Source organism: Eurypyga helias, unplaced genomic scaffold (genome assembly GCF_000690775.1).
Source record: "Eurypyga helias isolate BGI_N326 unplaced genomic scaffold, ASM69077v1 scaffold8975, whole genome shotgun sequence".
Lineage (NCBI taxonomy): Eukaryota > Metazoa > Chordata > Aves > Eurypygiformes > Eurypygidae > Eurypyga > Eurypyga helias.
Window position 1 is genome coordinate 4,601 of NW_010249470.1, and position 18,759 is coordinate 23,359.

Below are 18,759 nucleotides of genomic sequence, written 5' to 3' on the forward strand. Positions count from 1 at the left end.
GCCAAGGTTAACCCACCACACTGGAAAAAGGAAATTGAAGTTGCTGGGTTGCTTCTCATAACTTCCAGAACTGAAGAAGATACATTGCCTGTGTAAACATCAGGTGACTGCTTTTTTCCATGTTTTGATGCTCTCAATTTTCTGTAGCTCTTTCAGACCCACAGAAATTGAAGTCTACTGATAGCTTTCAAAAATGTAACACCATAATTACCGGAGCATTTTGATGTATACAGACTCCATTGAGTTAAATAACTGCCCAGGTGGAAAGGATGAAACACCTTGCTTATTTGAAACTGCAACAAACAGTAACAGTTTAAAGAAAATTACAACAGTGTTTTTCAGAGCATGTAAAATGAGTTTATGTATGTTTGACATTAGGAGGATTTTTATTGCTCCATTTCATTACAGTGTTACTCCTGTGTGAGTGAATGCAAAGAAGTCGACAGTACACATGGACAAACATAATGAGTAGTATATGTCTTTCTAAGTTTGTGGGTAAAGATTTGTTCTGGTTAATATTTTGAACTTTCATTTTAGAATTACAGGAATTAACACCCAGTCTGTTGTTCTGTTGCACTAAAGTTTGTACATTAATTGTTAAAATAGGGTATCTTTTAAGATGCATGATTCAAACCTTATAGTTGCTGAAGTTGAACCTGGTTTCAGCAAATACTGAGTTTCACCTATATGAGGGACTTGTGCTTCCTCTCACCTGCCATTAATGGATTTTCTACAATTATTACTTGCCGTATTGGTGTAACTCTGGAGTTTTCTTGATACAATATTTTTTTACCAAAAAGGCTTTGAAGCCATTACGATTTATCTGTATTCGGATTCTTGCATGCATAATCTGTTGATCAGGACTGTGGTTTTTCCATATTCATATCTGACAGAGAAGCATGATCATTAATTTAAGTGTAAAACTAGCTGTAGGGCAGCTTCTCCAGACCTAACCAAAACAAGAGACAGAGGATACAGTTTTTTCTATTCTCGCCCCCAAAATTGAACCGACTATTTCCCACATTCATTCTTTCTAGGCTTTTCCTATTGTTTTCCATTTATTTACCAAGGTGGGGGGATGTTGGTAATATTTCATTGATATATCATATTCGCCAAAGACAGTTGTATGGTTTGACTAGGATTTAGAAGCTTAATTTGGGGATTATCCAGCTTTCATTTAGTTGTAATTTCAAGTATATTAGGGACCTAAACTTTGTTATGGACAAAAATAAATCCTATAACTAAGTTGACTACCATTTCCAAATGTTTCAGTTGAATATTTGTCAGCCTGATACCTGGAGAATAATTTATGGGTTTCGTAGACCATTTTAAGAAGAAGATTAGGCAGGTTATGACTTAAAACGTTTAAAATCAACTGTAGTTGTCTCAGTCTGTTCCATTTCTTCTTTGTATTATGGTGGTGTGGTCATGCTTAAAGGGTTGAAGGAATGATTGTGCATGCTTAACCACTGCTAATGCATGTTCTGAAAGCATAGTTTGAAATTACAGTAATTCATTTACTGTCAAATGTTTTGTTTGGGTTTTGGTTTGGTTGGTTGTTTTTTTTTTTTTAACTTGCTGAACTTAGTTAGACTAAATCAAACTTCTTCTGAACTTCTCTCAGTAAGCTTCTAAAGTTTGACCAAAATCAAAATATGTTTAAGAACATGTGCCTCTTGTTGTCTCATATGCTTAGTTTTGCTGTGAAAACAGTATTTGCAGGTGTCCTTTTCTTGCTTCTCACACTAGCTAAACAAGTAGTACATATCTGACCAGTCATGGGAACTTTAGAATCACCTAATAATAAGGAGTGTTAACTTTTTACACTAACAGATGTTAGTTTTGAACAGTTTTAGTCCAAAGCAGACAGACCTTACACTCATGCTATTTGATTAGAAACACAGGAAATAAACGCTGCGGTAGATTGCCCAGAAATATCTGGCTACTTTACCAAATGTAGGTTTTAAATTCAGAATCATTTTTATATGCAACAAGCAAACTTATTCTTAAAAAGTTTCGAAGGCTGTTAAGTAGTTCAGTGAAACAGAGTTCCTGTAATCTGTTTCCTGTTATGCACAAGTCATGGAAATGCTGAATTCTGACTTCACATTTGCTGACAGGGTTACTTTCATTTCCATGAGAAAATCGTTGCAGTGAGTTTTTGATGAAGGGAAGTGGAAGGACTGCCTGCCCCTGCTTTCCATGACAATTTGTTTTGTATGCAAAGTCGGTCAGTAATGCGTCATTGTAGGCTTAAGTGAAGTGTTTACTTGTATTTGAAGTCTTGTTTCCTCTAATGGCTTGCTGTCAGGAGACATCTATACTTTATACACAAAAGAGCAGTGTAAAATGGGAAACCTTAACAAGAACACAAACTTCTGAAGAGAGAACTTCGTTAGCTCTATGGAAGAAGAAAACTTTTAATGAACTTCTAACTAATAAAATGGAGCCTATATGGAGAGGAGACCACTTATATTTTGCATTCCATACACAGTTTTACAGTTTTTTGTTGAGTAATGACAGGATCATCCTCAACAGATGGTGTTTTACCTGCAAAATGACATTCAGAATAGTCTTTCAAACTGATCTGGAAGTCTGTTGCTTTGAACCTGTTGTTATACATGGCAACAGAGGTTCCTCTTTCTCCAAGATGCAGCTTCTAGAAGAATCTGTATCTGACTTCACTCACTGTCTGTCATAGCAGTGGATGTTATTTTCCTCTGTATGGGAGTGGAAGGTCTCATCAGTTCCCTCTAATGTGTGCCGCACTTTTTAAGAGGGCTGGTACTGGGCTTTTAGTGATCCCAGCTTGCCACCAGGAAGGAGTGGGTAAAAACACTTAATGAAGAAAAAGTTGGCTAGACACATTATTTCCATGTACAGAATTTTGTACAGTTAGTGGAGAGGAGCAGTGTTGAGGAAAAACAGCCAAAACACATATATATGGTGTTGATAGCATATGCGCATGTAAGAGGCTATATATTCATTTTTTGTAAATTTGACTACTTTTCCTCTTAGCCACAGCATAGATCTGTCTTTATTATAAATGAAGATCCTTAACTTTGATGCCTATTGACCTATTTGAGCTATGCTTCATGAACTTAACTAATGAATGAATCAGTTGTGGATAGGCTGTCTGGCTTTTCCAAAGCAGAAAAAAGTCTGCTGTCTGTGCTGAGATACCATATTTAATTTGGCATAGGTACGTGTATGTCTCCAAACATGAGTAAAAGATTTTATAGAATTGTCATCAGGTTAGTCATCAGAACTCTTGATTGTGTAAATTATTGAACAGTGTTGAAGTCTAGATGTTTGTGCTTACTGGTAGAGCCTGATATTGGTAAGATGGGTTACACTTGACATTATATTCACAAGTGAAAACATGTCTTTTAGTTGTGCCAAGCTTAAACCATGTAGGCCCTCAAATCTGGGAGCTTGCTTTGGACTTGCTGCTTTGTTTAAACCTTAATATATTTTTTCACATAGCCTCTTAGCCTCTGTTAACTATTGATAATGTATAAAAGATGTAGCTTTCAGGCAACTTTTATTACTTGAGGAAAGTATCTGTTCTGTTTCTCTGTTTTGCTTTCTGCTATTCTATGAGACATCAGCAACAAGAGTAAGGCTGATTAGATAACTTCATTTTAAGTGGAAAAATGAGTTCCTTTGCAGTAACCTTCAGTTACAGTTAGGGAATAAGAAGATGATGGGGAATTGGTTGTTCTGGCTCATTCCATTCTCTAAAGTTTTGCAAAGTTACATTTCTGATAGGTTATCAGCCATCAGGAAGGCTGCAGCTAGGGGCTGGGTCATGGCTATGCTACCTTTCCTGTATTTCTAAAGTGGCAGGAAACTTACAAAGCTCCAGTATAGAAACCTGCCCATTAAGCTCTCATTATGAAAAGTTCAGAAAGCTCTCATTATGAAAAGTTCAGAAGCAGTTCAACACGTTTTGATCAATGTGTTGGTTTAGCTAGAAGAAACACCTATGGCAAAGAGGAAGAATATTTCATAATGGAGAATTTTATTACTTTTTCTGGAAGAAATGCCTAACATTTATTTGTAATCCAAATTTGGGTACACTTTAGAGTAGTTAAGGAAGAATTTTGTATTCCAGTTGTAAATATCAGTGAGGTCTTAATTATACAGTTACTCTGGTGTTTTTATAATATGGTGGCATTCAGAGTTTACATGGAGTAAATACAGAAAGTTAATAAGCTGCCTGTTAGTGCACAAAAAGGCAAAATTATTGTGGGCTTCAAACTACAAGGAAAATGGTTAGATAGTAGTGAAAGGGGGGTGAAACCGTTTAGATTGGTGCTTGAAAGAGTAAGATAACATTTAGAAGAAAAAATTACTTTCCTAACTAATTGGCGGTCTTATCCTTTTTTATTTTTCAAACTAATAAAAGCCTTGCTCTGTAGATGGTCCTTTCAGAATTTGCTGAATTTTCATGTATTCAATTAGTTCTGCTTGCACTTTTTGCAGACCTTTTTGTAATTGCAGTTGTGCTAAACTGATCTGCATTTTCAGGTTGCAACTTACTGCAATTTTAGGAACTGTGATTTTATAAGTGTGGGTTGTTTTTTTGGGTTTGTTTTGTTGTGTTTAATTTTATTTTGTTTGGTTTTGTTTTCCCTGATGCTTGGAAGATGTAAAGCAAATAATCCTGACTAGTAAACTGAATCAAATTGCCTTCAATCATGTTATTTGTAAATTTCTGTGTCTGTGTGTGGTGTCCTTTAGGGCAGCTTGCTATATTATTGACTGATGTGTTATGTAGTGCAGTTAACACTTCACGGCAGCAGGCTACTACTGCTGCGAAGTTCTTCCATCCCTACTTAAGCTGGCAGATCCCTGCCTGCCTTCTCCTTGCTCCCACCTCTTCTGCTGAGCAATGCAGCTGTTCATGTCCTCATGGTGACCTGGATTACTGATCTTTATTATTATTTGCAGCTTTATTTTTCAGCTGTATAATTTCCCTGATCAGGAGAGCCTTATGGCTGCACAAAAAACTTTTTCCAGAACAGAAAGAACAGAAATGTTTGGAGTGCTGTATGACCAAATCCTCAGGCTCCTGTCACTGGATATGTAGAGCTGCTGTTGTGAAAAGTCCAGGATTTTAAGAAGGAGATTAAGGTCCCTGAATGTGCCCAGAGGAGGGCAACAATGCTGGTGAAAGGGCTGGAAGGAATATCCTGTGACGAGCAGCTAAAGATTTTGTGTTTGTCTAGTTTGGAGAAAAGGAGTCTGAGGGGCCACCTCATTGCTCTCTACAGCCTCCTGAGGAAGGGACGTGGAGAAGAAGGTGCTGATCTCTTCCCCCCGGGGTTTGGTGATAAGACGCATGGGACCAGTTCAAAGCTGAGCCAGGGGAGGTTCAGACTGGGCATGAGGAAGCATTTCTTTACCGAGAGGGTGGTCAAACACTGGAATGGGCTTCCTGGAGAGGTGGTCGATGCCCCGAGCCCTTCAGTGTTTAAGAGGAATTTGGACAGTGCCCTTAACAGCATGCTTTAACTTCTTCTGGTCAGCCCTGAAGTGGTCAGGTGGTTGGACTAGATGATCCTTGTACATCCCTTCCAACTGAAATATCTTCTTTCCGTTCCATTCTCAACATGCATGCAGCTTTCCTGCAGGCATGTTTCTGCATCTTGGATCTAAAGATTTTGGAAGAGGGAGGAGGGGAATGGAGAGTTTGACAGGAAGACTTTTATAGTAGGAGTGCTATTATGCCTTGCCTCGCCTCGCCTTCCTTTCATTGCTATTGTTGCTCTCTTCTGTCCGGAGGAAGTTCGCCATAGTGCCAGAGTTGATAAGTTGGCTGAGTTCATTAATCAGTGTTTAGGGCAGTGTCTCAGTTTTAATGGTGTTATGCCTTGCTAACTGGAAAATATTTTAAGTTGTTTTAAAACCAAACTTGAGAATAGACAAAAGGAACCTACCTGTGAGAGGGAAAAGATTAATGAGTTTTGTTATCAATTTAAAAAACCAAAACAAAACCAAACAAAAAAACCACCCAAACCAAAGGAAGATACATGAAGTGTGAAGAATTAGCAAAGCAGAATATCCAGTGATCCCAAAGTGTGAAATATAGTTCACGGAAAGTAATTAAAGATATTAGAGAATGGAGAGTTTACAACATTAATTATGTGTTTAATAAGATCGGAAGTGAGAGAATACAAGACCTGTAGAAATCTAGGCAAGAAATGGCTTTGAATATAGCCTAGAAATATGTAATAGAAGAGTTGTCATTACAAGGACAGTAGTAGCTGCTGAGGTGATTTCAGTTTGTTGTACATATAGGGGATTGAAGGGAACTAATAGCAATTGATAAAAAGCTGAAGCATTAGAAGTCATTCCCTTCACAGAACTTGGTCGGTTATTAATATGCGTAGGTTCTATACTTTGTTTTGTAATTGCTTTAGTGTGTTGCGTTTCATTGTTCTACTTTCTTTTTGTTAATATTTAGGGGGAAAGGAACAATGGCTTTGATGTCCTCTATCACAACATGAAACACGGACATTTGTCAACAAAAGACTTAGCGGACTTTATAAGAGAAAGGTAAGTATTTATCCTTGGTAATCCTGACTCTTTACTATTTGTGGGTTTTGTTTATCATGTTTAACAGCAACATACAGAATATGTAAAAAAGAATGAGCATTTTAAAATATCTCTTATATCCTACAAGAACATCAACGTTTATTCCATTCACTTAGAACTGAATGGTGACTCTTAAACATCAGTTAATAGCAGACTTCTCATTTTTCATGTTTGAATTAAAAAATTAGTAAAAAGCTAGAAATGTCACATTAGGTGTCCAGCAATTGATTTAAATTAATCCAAATTTTTCATCATGTTTTGAAATAAAACAATAATTTATCAGCCTTACACAGTTTTTGACCACAGATGTTAATTAGGATATTAGCAGCAGCTAGTATGATCTTTAAAAAAATTACACTTTCAGATTAAGATGTTAAGAAACTAGGAAAGGGAGTGACATGTAGAGACAAGAAAATAATATGCATAAAATAACACAACACTATTGTGGATGCCCCATCCCTGGATGTCTTCAAGGCCAGGCTGGATGTGGCTTTGAGCAACCTGGTCTAGTGCAAGGTGTCCCTGCCCATGGCAGGGAGGTTGGAACTAGATGATCTTTAAGGTCCCTTCCAACATAAACCATTCTGTGATTCTATGACAGGTGTTTCTTTATGGGATGGAAGGGACAGAACTGAAATTGCAGATGTGACAACTTCCAAAACAGGTGACCTAGTTTTAGTTCTTCTTTGTGAAAGAAGACTGCTGCTGCTATGTTGAACACAAGAATTTCCATTCTGGACAAAATTAATTGCATGTGTTCTTCAGAATTTTGTCTTAATTCAGTTACTGACACCATCGAAAAAACTTGCAAGAGACTGACTGAGGACCTGTTTCAGTGAAGGTTTTCTGCAGTACAAGCTGTCCAAAAAAACCAGCTTTGGAGTTTTGGCCTTAAATAGATCTCAGCAGTTGAATGCCAAATAGATGGTACTTTTCAAGTGAGGGGCACATCACTGATCAATCTTAGTCTAAGCTAGCAGTAGTTTGTGGCACGTAGTTCGTAGTTTCAAATAAATAGATGGACTTTAAATATTTGGTATCCCCACTTTAGTAAAAAAGTTTGAGTGTCCCTATCTAGGTAGTGAAGGCCTTCACCACTATTGTAAAGTTATTGTGGGATGTCAGTCGATTTCCCAGGAAATAGATATGGTTCAGTAGCACATGTGTATTCACATGGCTCAAATTCTTGATCTCAAAAGAAGTTGGGTTGGGCAGTACTTCAACAGTATTTTACAACAGTCCAATTATCTTGACCATGTTCTATTTTGCACACAATTATCTGTTGCCTGCCTTCCTTCCTTCATGGAATCTGAATATTGTTTTGCAGTACTGTTTTTCTGCTAGAAAGATGTAAGTGGATGAACAACATTTATTAGGACCCTCCTAGATCTAGTGTTTTTATGCCTTGACTTCTGTGTACCTGATTTTCTGAACTGCTCCCCACGAAAACTAAACTTTCATACATCTGACCTTTCTTCACGTCTGTCCCTCCATTCCTTTTGAACATATTGTCCTCTTTCCACACCCCCCCACCCCCTCCCCCAAAACAGAGACCTAGGAGAATAAAAACTCAAAACTGCTGGGTAGGTAGAGGAGACAGATCTGAGTTGGTGATAGTACTTTTAACAAGTTAAAGTACTTAACCTTTGTATGTACTGTAGTCACCTGGTCAGACAGGATTGCTGGACTCTCCAGACTAGCCAGAGAATCTGCTTCTATTTACAGGGTGGTCTCGGGGAGAAAGGAACGATGATGGAGTGTACAGATAGATGTGCAGGCTGCCCAGGGCACAAAGGACACGTCTGTGCGAAGCCAGTCTCTGTTACTTGCGCTGTTCAGAATTGTGTGTTGGTTGTATGCAGCCAAATCAGGGAAGAGTGTATTGTTCTTGTTTCTCAAGCCTTAGTAATGAAAAAAGAAAAATTTTATAGGGTGTGGGAAAATATGGGTGTTTTAAATAACGGTCAACTTATGGATTTTAAGATTTTTATTTAAAGACATCCACAAGAACCTTCTGCAAAGTTTTTTTCCTCTGGGAAAGAAAAAAGTTTGAAATGTGTTCATTTGTAGTATGTCTGTACTACATCTGCTGTTCAAACTGGGAATCCGTAGAAGGAGCAGAAGATTTTATCCTTGACTGTGTTCAGTTAGTCAACACCTATTTCATTTTCTTCAGTGTAATTTCACTTTTTCATTTTTGTTTTTGAGTATTTATTAATGTTCAAGTGTTTAAAGAAATGAAAGACAGTTGCATCTGTGGTTGAGGTGGGTTGAACTTGGCTGGAGGCCAGGTGTTCACCAAGCTGCTCTGTCACTGCCCTCCTCTGCTGGACAGGGGAGGTCAAATACGGTGAAGGGCTCATGGCTGAAGATAAGGACAGGGAAAGATCATTCAGCAATTACTCTAAGGACCACCATTACCCTTTCCACAGGATGCAGTCCTTCAGGAGCAATGTGCCCCAGCGTGGGCTTCCTATGGGGTTACAAGTTCTGCCAGCAAAACTGCTCCAGCCTGAGCTCCTCTCTCCACAGGGCCACAGGTCCTGCCAGGAGCCTGCTCCAGCTCAGGCTTCCCACAGGGTCACAGCCTCCTTCAGGCATCCCCCTACTGTAGCGTGGGGGGGGGTGTCTCTGCTCCCCCGTGCCCCTCCATGGCTGCAGTGGCACAGCCGGCCCTCTCACCATAGTCTTCCCTGTGGGCTGCTAGGGAATCTCTGCGTCAGCACCTGGAGCACCTCTTCTCCTGCTTGTCCAGTGACTCTGGTATCTGCAGAGTTCTGTCTCTCACATCTTACTTACTCTGTCGCAAAATCTGCCCTTTTACTTTTTTTTTTCCTTCTTAGCATGTTATCCCAGAGACTTCATGAGTGTCACTTGATGGGCTCAGCCTTGGCCAGCAGTGGGTCATCTTGGAGCCAGCTGGCATTGTTCTGTCAGACACAGGGGAGGCTTCCAGCAGCTTCTCACAGAACTCATCCCTGCTACCAAAACCTTGCTATGCAGACCCAATACAGCGGTTCAAAAGAAAGAGGTCATCTGAAAGAGGGAATTTTGTGGAGTCAATCTGCTCAGTGTTGGAATATCTTGGGTGGGGCAGGTTACCTGTCTCTCTGCTGAAAAATACCTTTGCTCTGTTCTTGGTAAAGCATATTGAAATTTTGTTATTAAAGAAGTGAAAATATATGAAGGTTGGGTTACCCCTACAGGGTTTTTTTTTTTTCTTTAAATACTGGGAATATTTTGTAGGTGAGCTGTCCTATATTTGTGTATATTTAACACCTAAACTGTTTACATATAAGAAACCACTGTGCTCAACTAGGAACTAAATGGGTTTTCTCCAGAAGTCTTTTGGATTTTTTTCTGCACCACGTGCCTGTAGGCATCATAAAAAGAATCTCCTGGAAATGCGTATATTCCCATTTAACTTCTAAACGTTTAAGAGATCCCAAGCAAAGACAGATTTTCAAATGGGTGAAAACTAATTTACTTAGGCACTCCTAGTTACTCATATGTCAGAGTGCTCTGGAAAGTCAGTTGACAGGACAAATGTAGGACAAATGATAGGGCAAAATATTGTCCAACTGATAAGTAACGGCATCTTTCAGTTGTTGGTGTTTGTAGCTGTTGGTGTTTACATTATGTAGTAAATTTCAGAACTCTGGTTTTGTGGAAGCTGCTCAGGTGAGTGTGGATTGTAGATGAGGTGTGGATTTTGGTCATAAATCTTGTTTTTTTTAAAAAAGGGAGGGGTGGTGTAGGGTGTGGAGAAGGTGGACACACAGACACTGAACTGTCTAATCTCGAAAACTTAAAAAGAAGCTTTTGATACTTAATCAAAATATGTTGTTCATCATGATAGTTAAAAAACCGTGTCTCTTCTGGGTGTCTCTGCGTATGTGCTGGTTGCTGTGCAGTGAGCAAGAATTCCAAACCTTGGAAACTTAAACTTTTTCTTATCATCAAAAAATAGATACGTATGTGGAAAGAGAATAAAGTTATTTTACCTTTCTCATGGTGAATAACTTAACCATTGTTTGTAGGTGAGATTTAAAATGTAATTGAGTTACTGCATTTTACAGCCTAATCCCCTTCTCTAAACTGATTGTCCAACTGTCTGGGTAGTTATTTTTGTAGTTCAGTAGTTTTAAATAAATGCCCCTCTGTTTCAGGTGACTCCTGTTTCTTTGTTTCATTTTTGTTTCAAATTCTTTTTGCTTGGAAAGTGTTGCTACTAAAGAGAAATAAAAACTCTGCCTGAGCAATAAGTGGTCATAGTCATGGTATAACTTGAGAGAGGAGTGAATTCTTCATCTCCCTTTTCTTCCTCTCTTTAACCCTTGAATAAAGGTGTTTCACAGCAGGAAAGAAATTGCTTCAAGCCTTTGCATTTCCAAGAAAAGGCAATTACAGTATTTACTCAAATCCAGAATGCTTATAAAGTTGACATGATATATATCAACATTGATTTAGAGTGGAAAATTAAAGTAGTGTGTATCTTTACCTTAGTAATAAGAGGGTGAGGAAGACTGATGGGGGAAGGACATGGCTGTGATAAGTTGTGTGTGACTGCTATTCCATGGCACTGCCCCAGCAGAGACTCTAAAGGAGAAATCTATGCTGACCCTTGGATTTTGAATCTCCACAAGACAAGTAAAATTGTGGTTTGAGTGCAGGAAAATATAATGAAACTTTATCTAGGGAAGAGGTTTTGCAAAATAAATCAGAATATATTTGAGACAACCTTCTTTAAAAATGAGTATAAAAAGTGGAACACAATACTTTTCATTGCATGTTATTTTACTGTTTTCCAAATGCAAATATCGCTATTCAAAGAACTTAAACAAAAAACCAAACACCCCTTACAAAATGGCTAGACAAGACCCCATTTTATTCAGTGTGATTGCTCAGCAAGCATTCAGTTTTTTTATTTTAATGTTATTGTTATAAATATATTTGATTTTGCTGTGCTGTAAATGTCTGCTGTTCAGACAGTGCTAGGTGGGTAATACGTCGGTTTGTCTCATTGTTACTAAAGAATGTGAAAGCTGTGGTGGAACAGCAGAGAGTATAGGAAGAAATCATCTTTTTCAAGACTTGAGTCCCTTGGTTGTACTTTTTTCTGTTCTCTGCAACATTCTGTCACAGGTTTCTTAGATTTTTTTTTTCTTTTTTTTAAATATACATCTGTGATTTTCCATATTGTTTTGGAGGGTTCATTAAAATGGAGTAATTTTCAGCTAAAGCAAGAAGTCCTCTGTTTTGCACCCTTAGAATGCATATTCATCTGTCCACAAATATCTTCAAATTTAATTATGCTTTTGATGGCTTTCTTTAAATCAGGGCTGCGATAGAGGAGGCATATTCAAGGTCAATGACAAAACTAGCCAAATCAGCAAGCAATTACACGCAACTCGGGTAAGTAACTGTACATAAAAGAGAAATAAGTAATTGCATATATGTTAAGGATCAAGTTTGGTTCTGAATATTTTTTTGACGTTGTTGAAGGTAGTATAACTTTGCCATCTTTCAAAGTGATTTTTAGTTCATCAGTAACTGGGCAAAATATCACACAGCTATGAGAAAAACGCTGTACAGTTCTTTGTTCACAGTTTAAAAAAAAAGCCCAAACAAGGAGGAACTGTGTGTTCATCTGTGTTGAAGGTTGAGTTCTTTTCAAACATAATAAAGAACAAGACTTTTTATTCTGTGCTCCCAAGCCTGTGGTAATTATTCTGAAGAGAGAACATATGGTCTGCAAATGTGGCAGCAAATTTATTTATTTCTATTATTTCTGCTTTCTGGAGTGTTATCTCTCTCCTCAGAGATGTTAAGAATGAGACATTTCAGTAGATTTATTCCGTAGTTTAATGGAAGATTTATACATGGGATAAGTTCTTTATTAATGGGTGTTTTTTCATGAGAAAGATTATGGCAGCAAGAACTTGCACTTCTTCAATGAGGCTAGATTTTTGTTTTATTTGTAGTAATCACAGCTAGAAATGTGGGAAGTTTTTGTCAGTGGATCATTTGATACCAGTTGTTGCTGTTCTTCAAAGGTTCTGTATCTGCATGTCAGTTTGAACATCAGTGCTTTAAAGGCTATGTATAGTATTGATTTGTCAGCAGCATTAAGCACAAAACTGAGGTAGGAGTGTTGTCTTTAGAATAGCTGGAGAATTCCATTCAGTACAGAAATCTGAGTCTGAGGAATGACCTGTCCCCCACCTTCCTTTGCCGTATGGTTAATCTCTGTTAATCAGTAAAACCCTTTTAGCGGCAGACCATCTCTGCTAACATTTTTTCCTGCATCTTGTGGTTGTAATGGTGTAAGACGACTAGAAACTTACCTAACCAAGTAATTTCTGATTTGTTTGCACTATTCAAGTACACACACAAAAAAAATCTACCTGTTAAATTATTATGCATCATCTTTATGAATACCACTTGGCATTATTATATGCTGATGACAGAGAAGTTCAAGTGAACTTTGCTGTGTTTTACTCGTTAAAGTCAATACAAGTAAAACATAAAACATGGAAAGTAGATAGGATTCCAAGTACATTTGAAACATATTTAATGAGAATTTAAAGCAGTTGTTGGGGTTTGGGGTTTTGGGTTTTTTTTTCAGTTTTAGGAGTAGAAGTGAAGTTCTGTATATTTATCAGTTATTCATTGGCACTATTAAAAAAAAACTATCAACCAAAAGGAAAAAATTTTGGATGAACATTAAATACAATTTTCCTCAATTTAGGACATTTGCACCAGTTTGGGATGTTTTCAAAACCTCAACAGAAAAACTAGCAAGCTGTCACTTGGATCTTGTGCGGAGATTACAAGAACTAATAAAAGAAGTTCACAAGTATGGAGATGAACAAATCAAGGCTTATAAAAAGGTTGTTATTTTTCTTCTTATGCATTTCCAAGGACTTGTTAACACTAAAATTACAATGGTTTGGTTTTGACAACCATATGATATTTGGCAGACTAAAGAAGATGTTTCAGGAACCTTGGAAGCAGTGCAAAATATTCAGAGTATAACTCAGGCCTTACAGAAATCAAAGGAAAACTACAATGCAAAGTGTGTGGAACAAGAACGTTTGAAAAAGGAAGGAGCAACACAGAGAGAAGTTGATAAGGTAGTTCTGTGACATCTTACTTTAATTCATTGTGTTGCCAATCAGTAACATTTGTCTTGGTCTTAGTTAAAGAAATGCTCAGAAAAGGCTAAAAATAGCTAAAAGCTGTACATGTGCCTGTTTCATAATGTGCATGATATTTTGAATACCTAGTTATGTTTTGTTTACACTTCACTATTCTAACTGCACTGCAGTTCTAATTCTTTATTTTGTAAATATGTACATCATATAATTTTGTTTACTGGCTTTTACAGAAATTGTATGTAATTGTTTCAGCGTCTATTATGTTTCTGGATAAATTTCCTTACGTAAATGTATAAACACTCAATGCCCTTGCTATTAAAGAGCAAGTGGTTTTGTGTTGTCCCTTCAATGAGATAAAGTAGCTAATTACTTTGTATTTGTATAGTAGCAATTACTTTAAGTATTTGAAGTCTGTTCCATTGAGAAGAAAAAGAAGTTAACATTACTTTCAGTGCTTATTTAAAAGGTTTCCATTTCATGGACCAAAAATCCAAGGGATATCTCAGTGTTGTATTGAGTACTGTCCTTGGGTTACGGTGGAGTTTGAAAAATTCACAGAATCACAAAACGACTGTGGTCGGAAGAAACCTCTGGAGGTCATCCTGTCCAACCCTCCTGCCCAAGCAAGGCCACCTCGAGCCAGTTGTTTGGGACAGTGTCCAGACAGCCTTTGAATATCTCCAAAAATGGAGACTCCACATCCTCTCCGGGCAACCTGTGCCAGTGCTCTGTCACCCTCACAGTGAAAATGTGTTTCCTAACATTCAGGAGCAACCTTCTTGGGCACCACTGGAAAGAGCCTGTCTCTGTCTTCTATGCACAGTCCCTTCACTTGTTCATGCACATTGATGAGATCTTCCCTGAGCCTTCTTCAGGCTTTACAGTCCCAACTCTCCCAGCCTTTCCTCGTAGGAGATAAGCGCCAGTCCCTTCATCATCTTCACAGGCCTTTGCTGGACTCTGCCCAGTATGGCCACGTCTCTCTTGCAATGGACAACCCAGAACTGGATGCTCCAGATGTGGCCTCACCGGTGCTGAGTGGAAGGGAAGGATCATCTCCCTTGACCTGCTGGCATCACTGTAACTTCTTCCTGTTTTCAAGAAGCTAAGCAGTAGAGGAAAAAAGAGGTCATGCTTCCTTGTCTGTAATTATGTCTTCTCTTTCTAAATCTTGATATCTCTCCCTATTTCCATTTCCATTACCTCATCTGTGCAGGACTTCGTTCTTGGAAGAATCATCTTAATGCATTATATAGTGCAATCTTGATGGAGCAGATAGTTTGTTGTTGACTTTTCACTGATGACAAAAGTGATCCTGCTGGCCATCTTCTGATTGTTTTATCTTTGATATAAATCTCGATTTTTTTTTTCCCCCCCCTAGCATATGTCTCGAATGACAGTCAGTGTTGGATTCTAGACATGATTCAGAAATGTGTGGGTTGGCAGATTTTTTCCTGCCAGTCTATTCAAAGTAAAATTTTTCTGAATTCTTGTAAATAGATTGAAACTTTTCAGTAGGAAAAGTTGACTTGATGGAATGCTTGTTTTTAAGATGTAACATTTTCCTTGTTCAGTTGGAAACAAAAAAGTGTTCAGTCTGACTGATGTCTACATGAGAAGAAAGAAGAAGCACTGTAGGATGAAACCCCTTGTTTACTGTTTTATGCCTCTTCCCTAGATACTTCTGTTTGAACAATTAGGCCATAGTTGAATGCTCTGCAAGTACTTAAGATATGTTTCCAGTGATAGCAGGTAACAGTGACCATGACATCTCTTCAGTCATTTCTTTATTCAAATTGACACTTGTAATTTGAGAAACTTAGTGACAGAGATTGTATTTGCCCTTTTTTTCTGTGGCAGAGAATAGGTTTATTACTTTTAGCACAACATGAAAAATGTTTTCTATCAAAATTTCAGAGTAACTGCTTTATCAGAAAGTGGGGGATCTTCACCAATACACTAAGACCTTATCACAAAACCAAATATTTGGAAAAATACTTTATTGAAGAATCTGAGGAGGTATCAGAGATCTTGCAGTGTTGATTGCAGCTGAAAGTTAATGTTAACTTGTGTAATAATTTCCTGTTGTTCTCTGACATGTGAACTTCTCTATTTATAGTGACTTGACAAAAAAATCTTGGCTGATCCTTACTCTTTCACTTACTGTAAATCTGGTAAATAGAGTTCTAGCAATTGCTGCATGTGAGAATAGACACATCCTGTTTTCAGAAGAAATTACTAGTTAATCTTCCAACATCCTCGTGTTTTATCATTTTGTCTGTCCTGCTGAGTAGATGGGTTTTGTAGGTGCTCTTCAGCAGCACATTACACTCAGATTCTGCTCATCATTAAACATGACTGTAAGGGACAGAATGATTTGGTTTTGTCAAAATCCCATGCATTTTGGGTTCAATTACATAATGCTTTATGAATATAAAGTTATTTTTTGAGTCTTTTAACTTGGCATTTCCTTTTCAATGGTTAAGTTTGGAATCATTGCAAAGCAGTATAATTATTTTTAAAAGCAAGCGTTGTTGGAGCACCTTCTACTTTCAGTGTAGTAAATGACATTTGGGAAACAAGATAGGACTGTTTTCTTCTTGGTAATTCCTTTCTGTGAATGTGCAAGAGTGAGAATCATGTAGTAAAATTCAGGACAAGTAACTGGTGGGTTTGATACAACCTGTCATGCTTTCCTTTTAATGCCTGAAGGATCCATATCCTTCATACACTGAGGTATTCTCAGGCTCTGTTATGCTGGATTTAGAAGACTACAGAACTAAGTTTTCCTTTTGACTGGAAAAATGGACCTGTAGCTTTGGTTCTGATTCCTTTGAATTCCTGGTTGATGTTTCCCCAGGTGCTAATGCTATGCTGTTACTCATGATGTTCTGTTATTTTTCTCTTGGAAACTGCAGAATATAACTCTCTGGCGGGCATCTTTGTACTAATTCATTTGAAAGTTACAGAGAGTGGTCAGCTTTAAAGTCATTGCAAGTGAGCAATCATTTCTGGTTTTGCTGTGGGACAGATGAAATTAATTTGAATGAAGGAAGGAAAGCTATTCAGAACTAGAACAAGTAGTAAATCCACAGCTGTCTTTACGGATGCCATTACAATTCTGGAATATATTTGAGTTACAACTGATGGGAAATTTCAATGAGATAAAGTAGGCATGTTGAACAAAGAAGCTGGAAAAAAGCTGGGGTTCAAGACAATTTTATTTTCATTGATTTTCAACTTGGAAATAGCAAGAATAGCAAAGGTTTGAAAAACTCCATCTCATGTATGTCATGCTGTAAACCTCGAAAATAACTTTTTCTCTACTACAGAAAATCACTTAACTCAGTTTTGTTCTCCATGTAATATTGGGATTCTCCTGTTTTGTCTTTCAAGAATATTAAACTCTTATATGATTTTGGTTTATTAGCAACAAATAATGAAAGAATACTCAATAAATTATAAAGACAAAAAAGGACTGTTATAAACAACACTGAGCTGCATAAATCTTGCGATCAGTATGTTTTACATTAACTTAACTTTCGAATATGTCTTCATTTTAAAATTTCCATTGATGTAACAACCATAATTTTGAATTTCTTCCTTCATTTCTAACACACAACTGCACCTTCTTGGGTTTTACCGTTGACTCTTTCAGAATTGCACAAGCAACTGTTTGCTCTGGATCCCAACCCTGCTTTCTTCTTGTTTTTCTGTTGCACATCTAAATATTTGACAAGAGCTAGTTAGTTTACTTGAGCAATACAAATTTGATTTCAAAATAAGTATATTGTAAATTTCTCAATGCTGATAAAGGGAAAGTATTTGAATGAGGTAGTTGCTTTGTTACCTTTTTATGTTGTTTATGCATATATTTAAACAGAAATTTCTAATGTCTTGATTCTTAGTTATTTGGTGATGAAATTTGTTTTGAAACTTTACTGGTTTGATATACCCCCTAATATTTTTTATAGATCATCCTAGGTTTTCTTTTAATTTTGACTTTAAAAACCTGGGATCAGATTGTATGGGTGACATTTGACACATTTTTGTACTCATCTACAGGCAGCAGTTAAATCAAAAAAAGCCACAGATACTTATAAACTGTATGTGGAGAAATATGCTGCATTTAAATCTGATTTTGAACAGAAAATGACAGAAACTGCACAGGTAAGTGTTATATCAATTGAGTTACCTTTAAAATAGATTAATATGTATTATTTAATATCTGAAGAGATCTGAAGGGCAAACACTGACCATGTGTGCTGTGATGGCCTATCCTTAAATGACACAATTGAGTACCAGCATCCTAGAAAGACTTTCTGAAGAAATTTTTGGAAGAAACAAAATGAACTTCTGGAAATATTGTAGATGCATTGTGATCATGTGGGAAATCCTGTGAATTGCTGGACATGGAGAGTCTTATAAATGAGTTTTAATATTGGAATCCATCATGTTTTTTTCGTTATCATTCTTGGAAAACACCACAGGTACAGCTTGTTAAAGTGTCTTCCAAGGGTTTACCTCAGGTTATGAAAAGCCCTTATATCTGTTCAAGATTCTGGGTTTTTTTAAAGACTTTTAATCAGTATTCCAGAGGGTATCAAGTTCTCTGTACCATTGTGTATGCTGTTTTAAAGTTTCTTTTTCAAACCTGTTGATAGCAGACTTTTTTTTTACTGACCCAGATTTTAAAAAACAGACTTGTTACTTTATGCTTTTAGTAGTAGTACTTAAAGACTGGTTAGGATATTTATTTATATATGTTTCTTGGTTTGCAAGATAGGAATTTTCTTTTTGGTTTAAAGTTCTTCACTCTTTTCATCAGTTCCAAAGATTAATTTTTAGGCATAGATGGAATTATTAGGGAGATTCAGTCATACTTGCATTTTTAACATGTAAGTGGGTAAGTGTTAACTTGGAAATTAGGATTTCACATGGGAATTGTGTAGGCTGACATGTAGAAAGCTGCCATGTCCCAAACTGTAAACTGCAT

At 37.2% G+C, this 18,759-nt stretch overlaps 1 protein-coding gene across 1 annotated transcript in view; it reads left to right on the plus strand.

Annotated features, from left to right (window-relative positions):
• Window positions 1–6,472: 6,472 nt before the first annotated feature.
• Window positions 6,473–18,759, plus strand: part of FCHO2 (FCH domain only 2) — a gene marked incomplete at both ends in the record, with an annotated part of 19,034 nt that continues 6,747 nt past the window's right edge. The window contains 5 exons of the mRNA XM_010151368.1: window positions 6,473–6,564; window positions 11,944–12,018; window positions 13,355–13,496; window positions 13,587–13,739; window positions 17,829–17,933. Of these exons, the coding sequence (XP_010149670.1) occupies window positions 6,473–6,564; window positions 11,944–12,018; window positions 13,355–13,496; window positions 13,587–13,739; window positions 17,829–17,933 (567 nt within the window). The remainder of the gene's footprint in view (window positions 6,565–11,943; window positions 12,019–13,354; window positions 13,497–13,586; window positions 13,740–17,828; window positions 17,934–18,759) is intronic.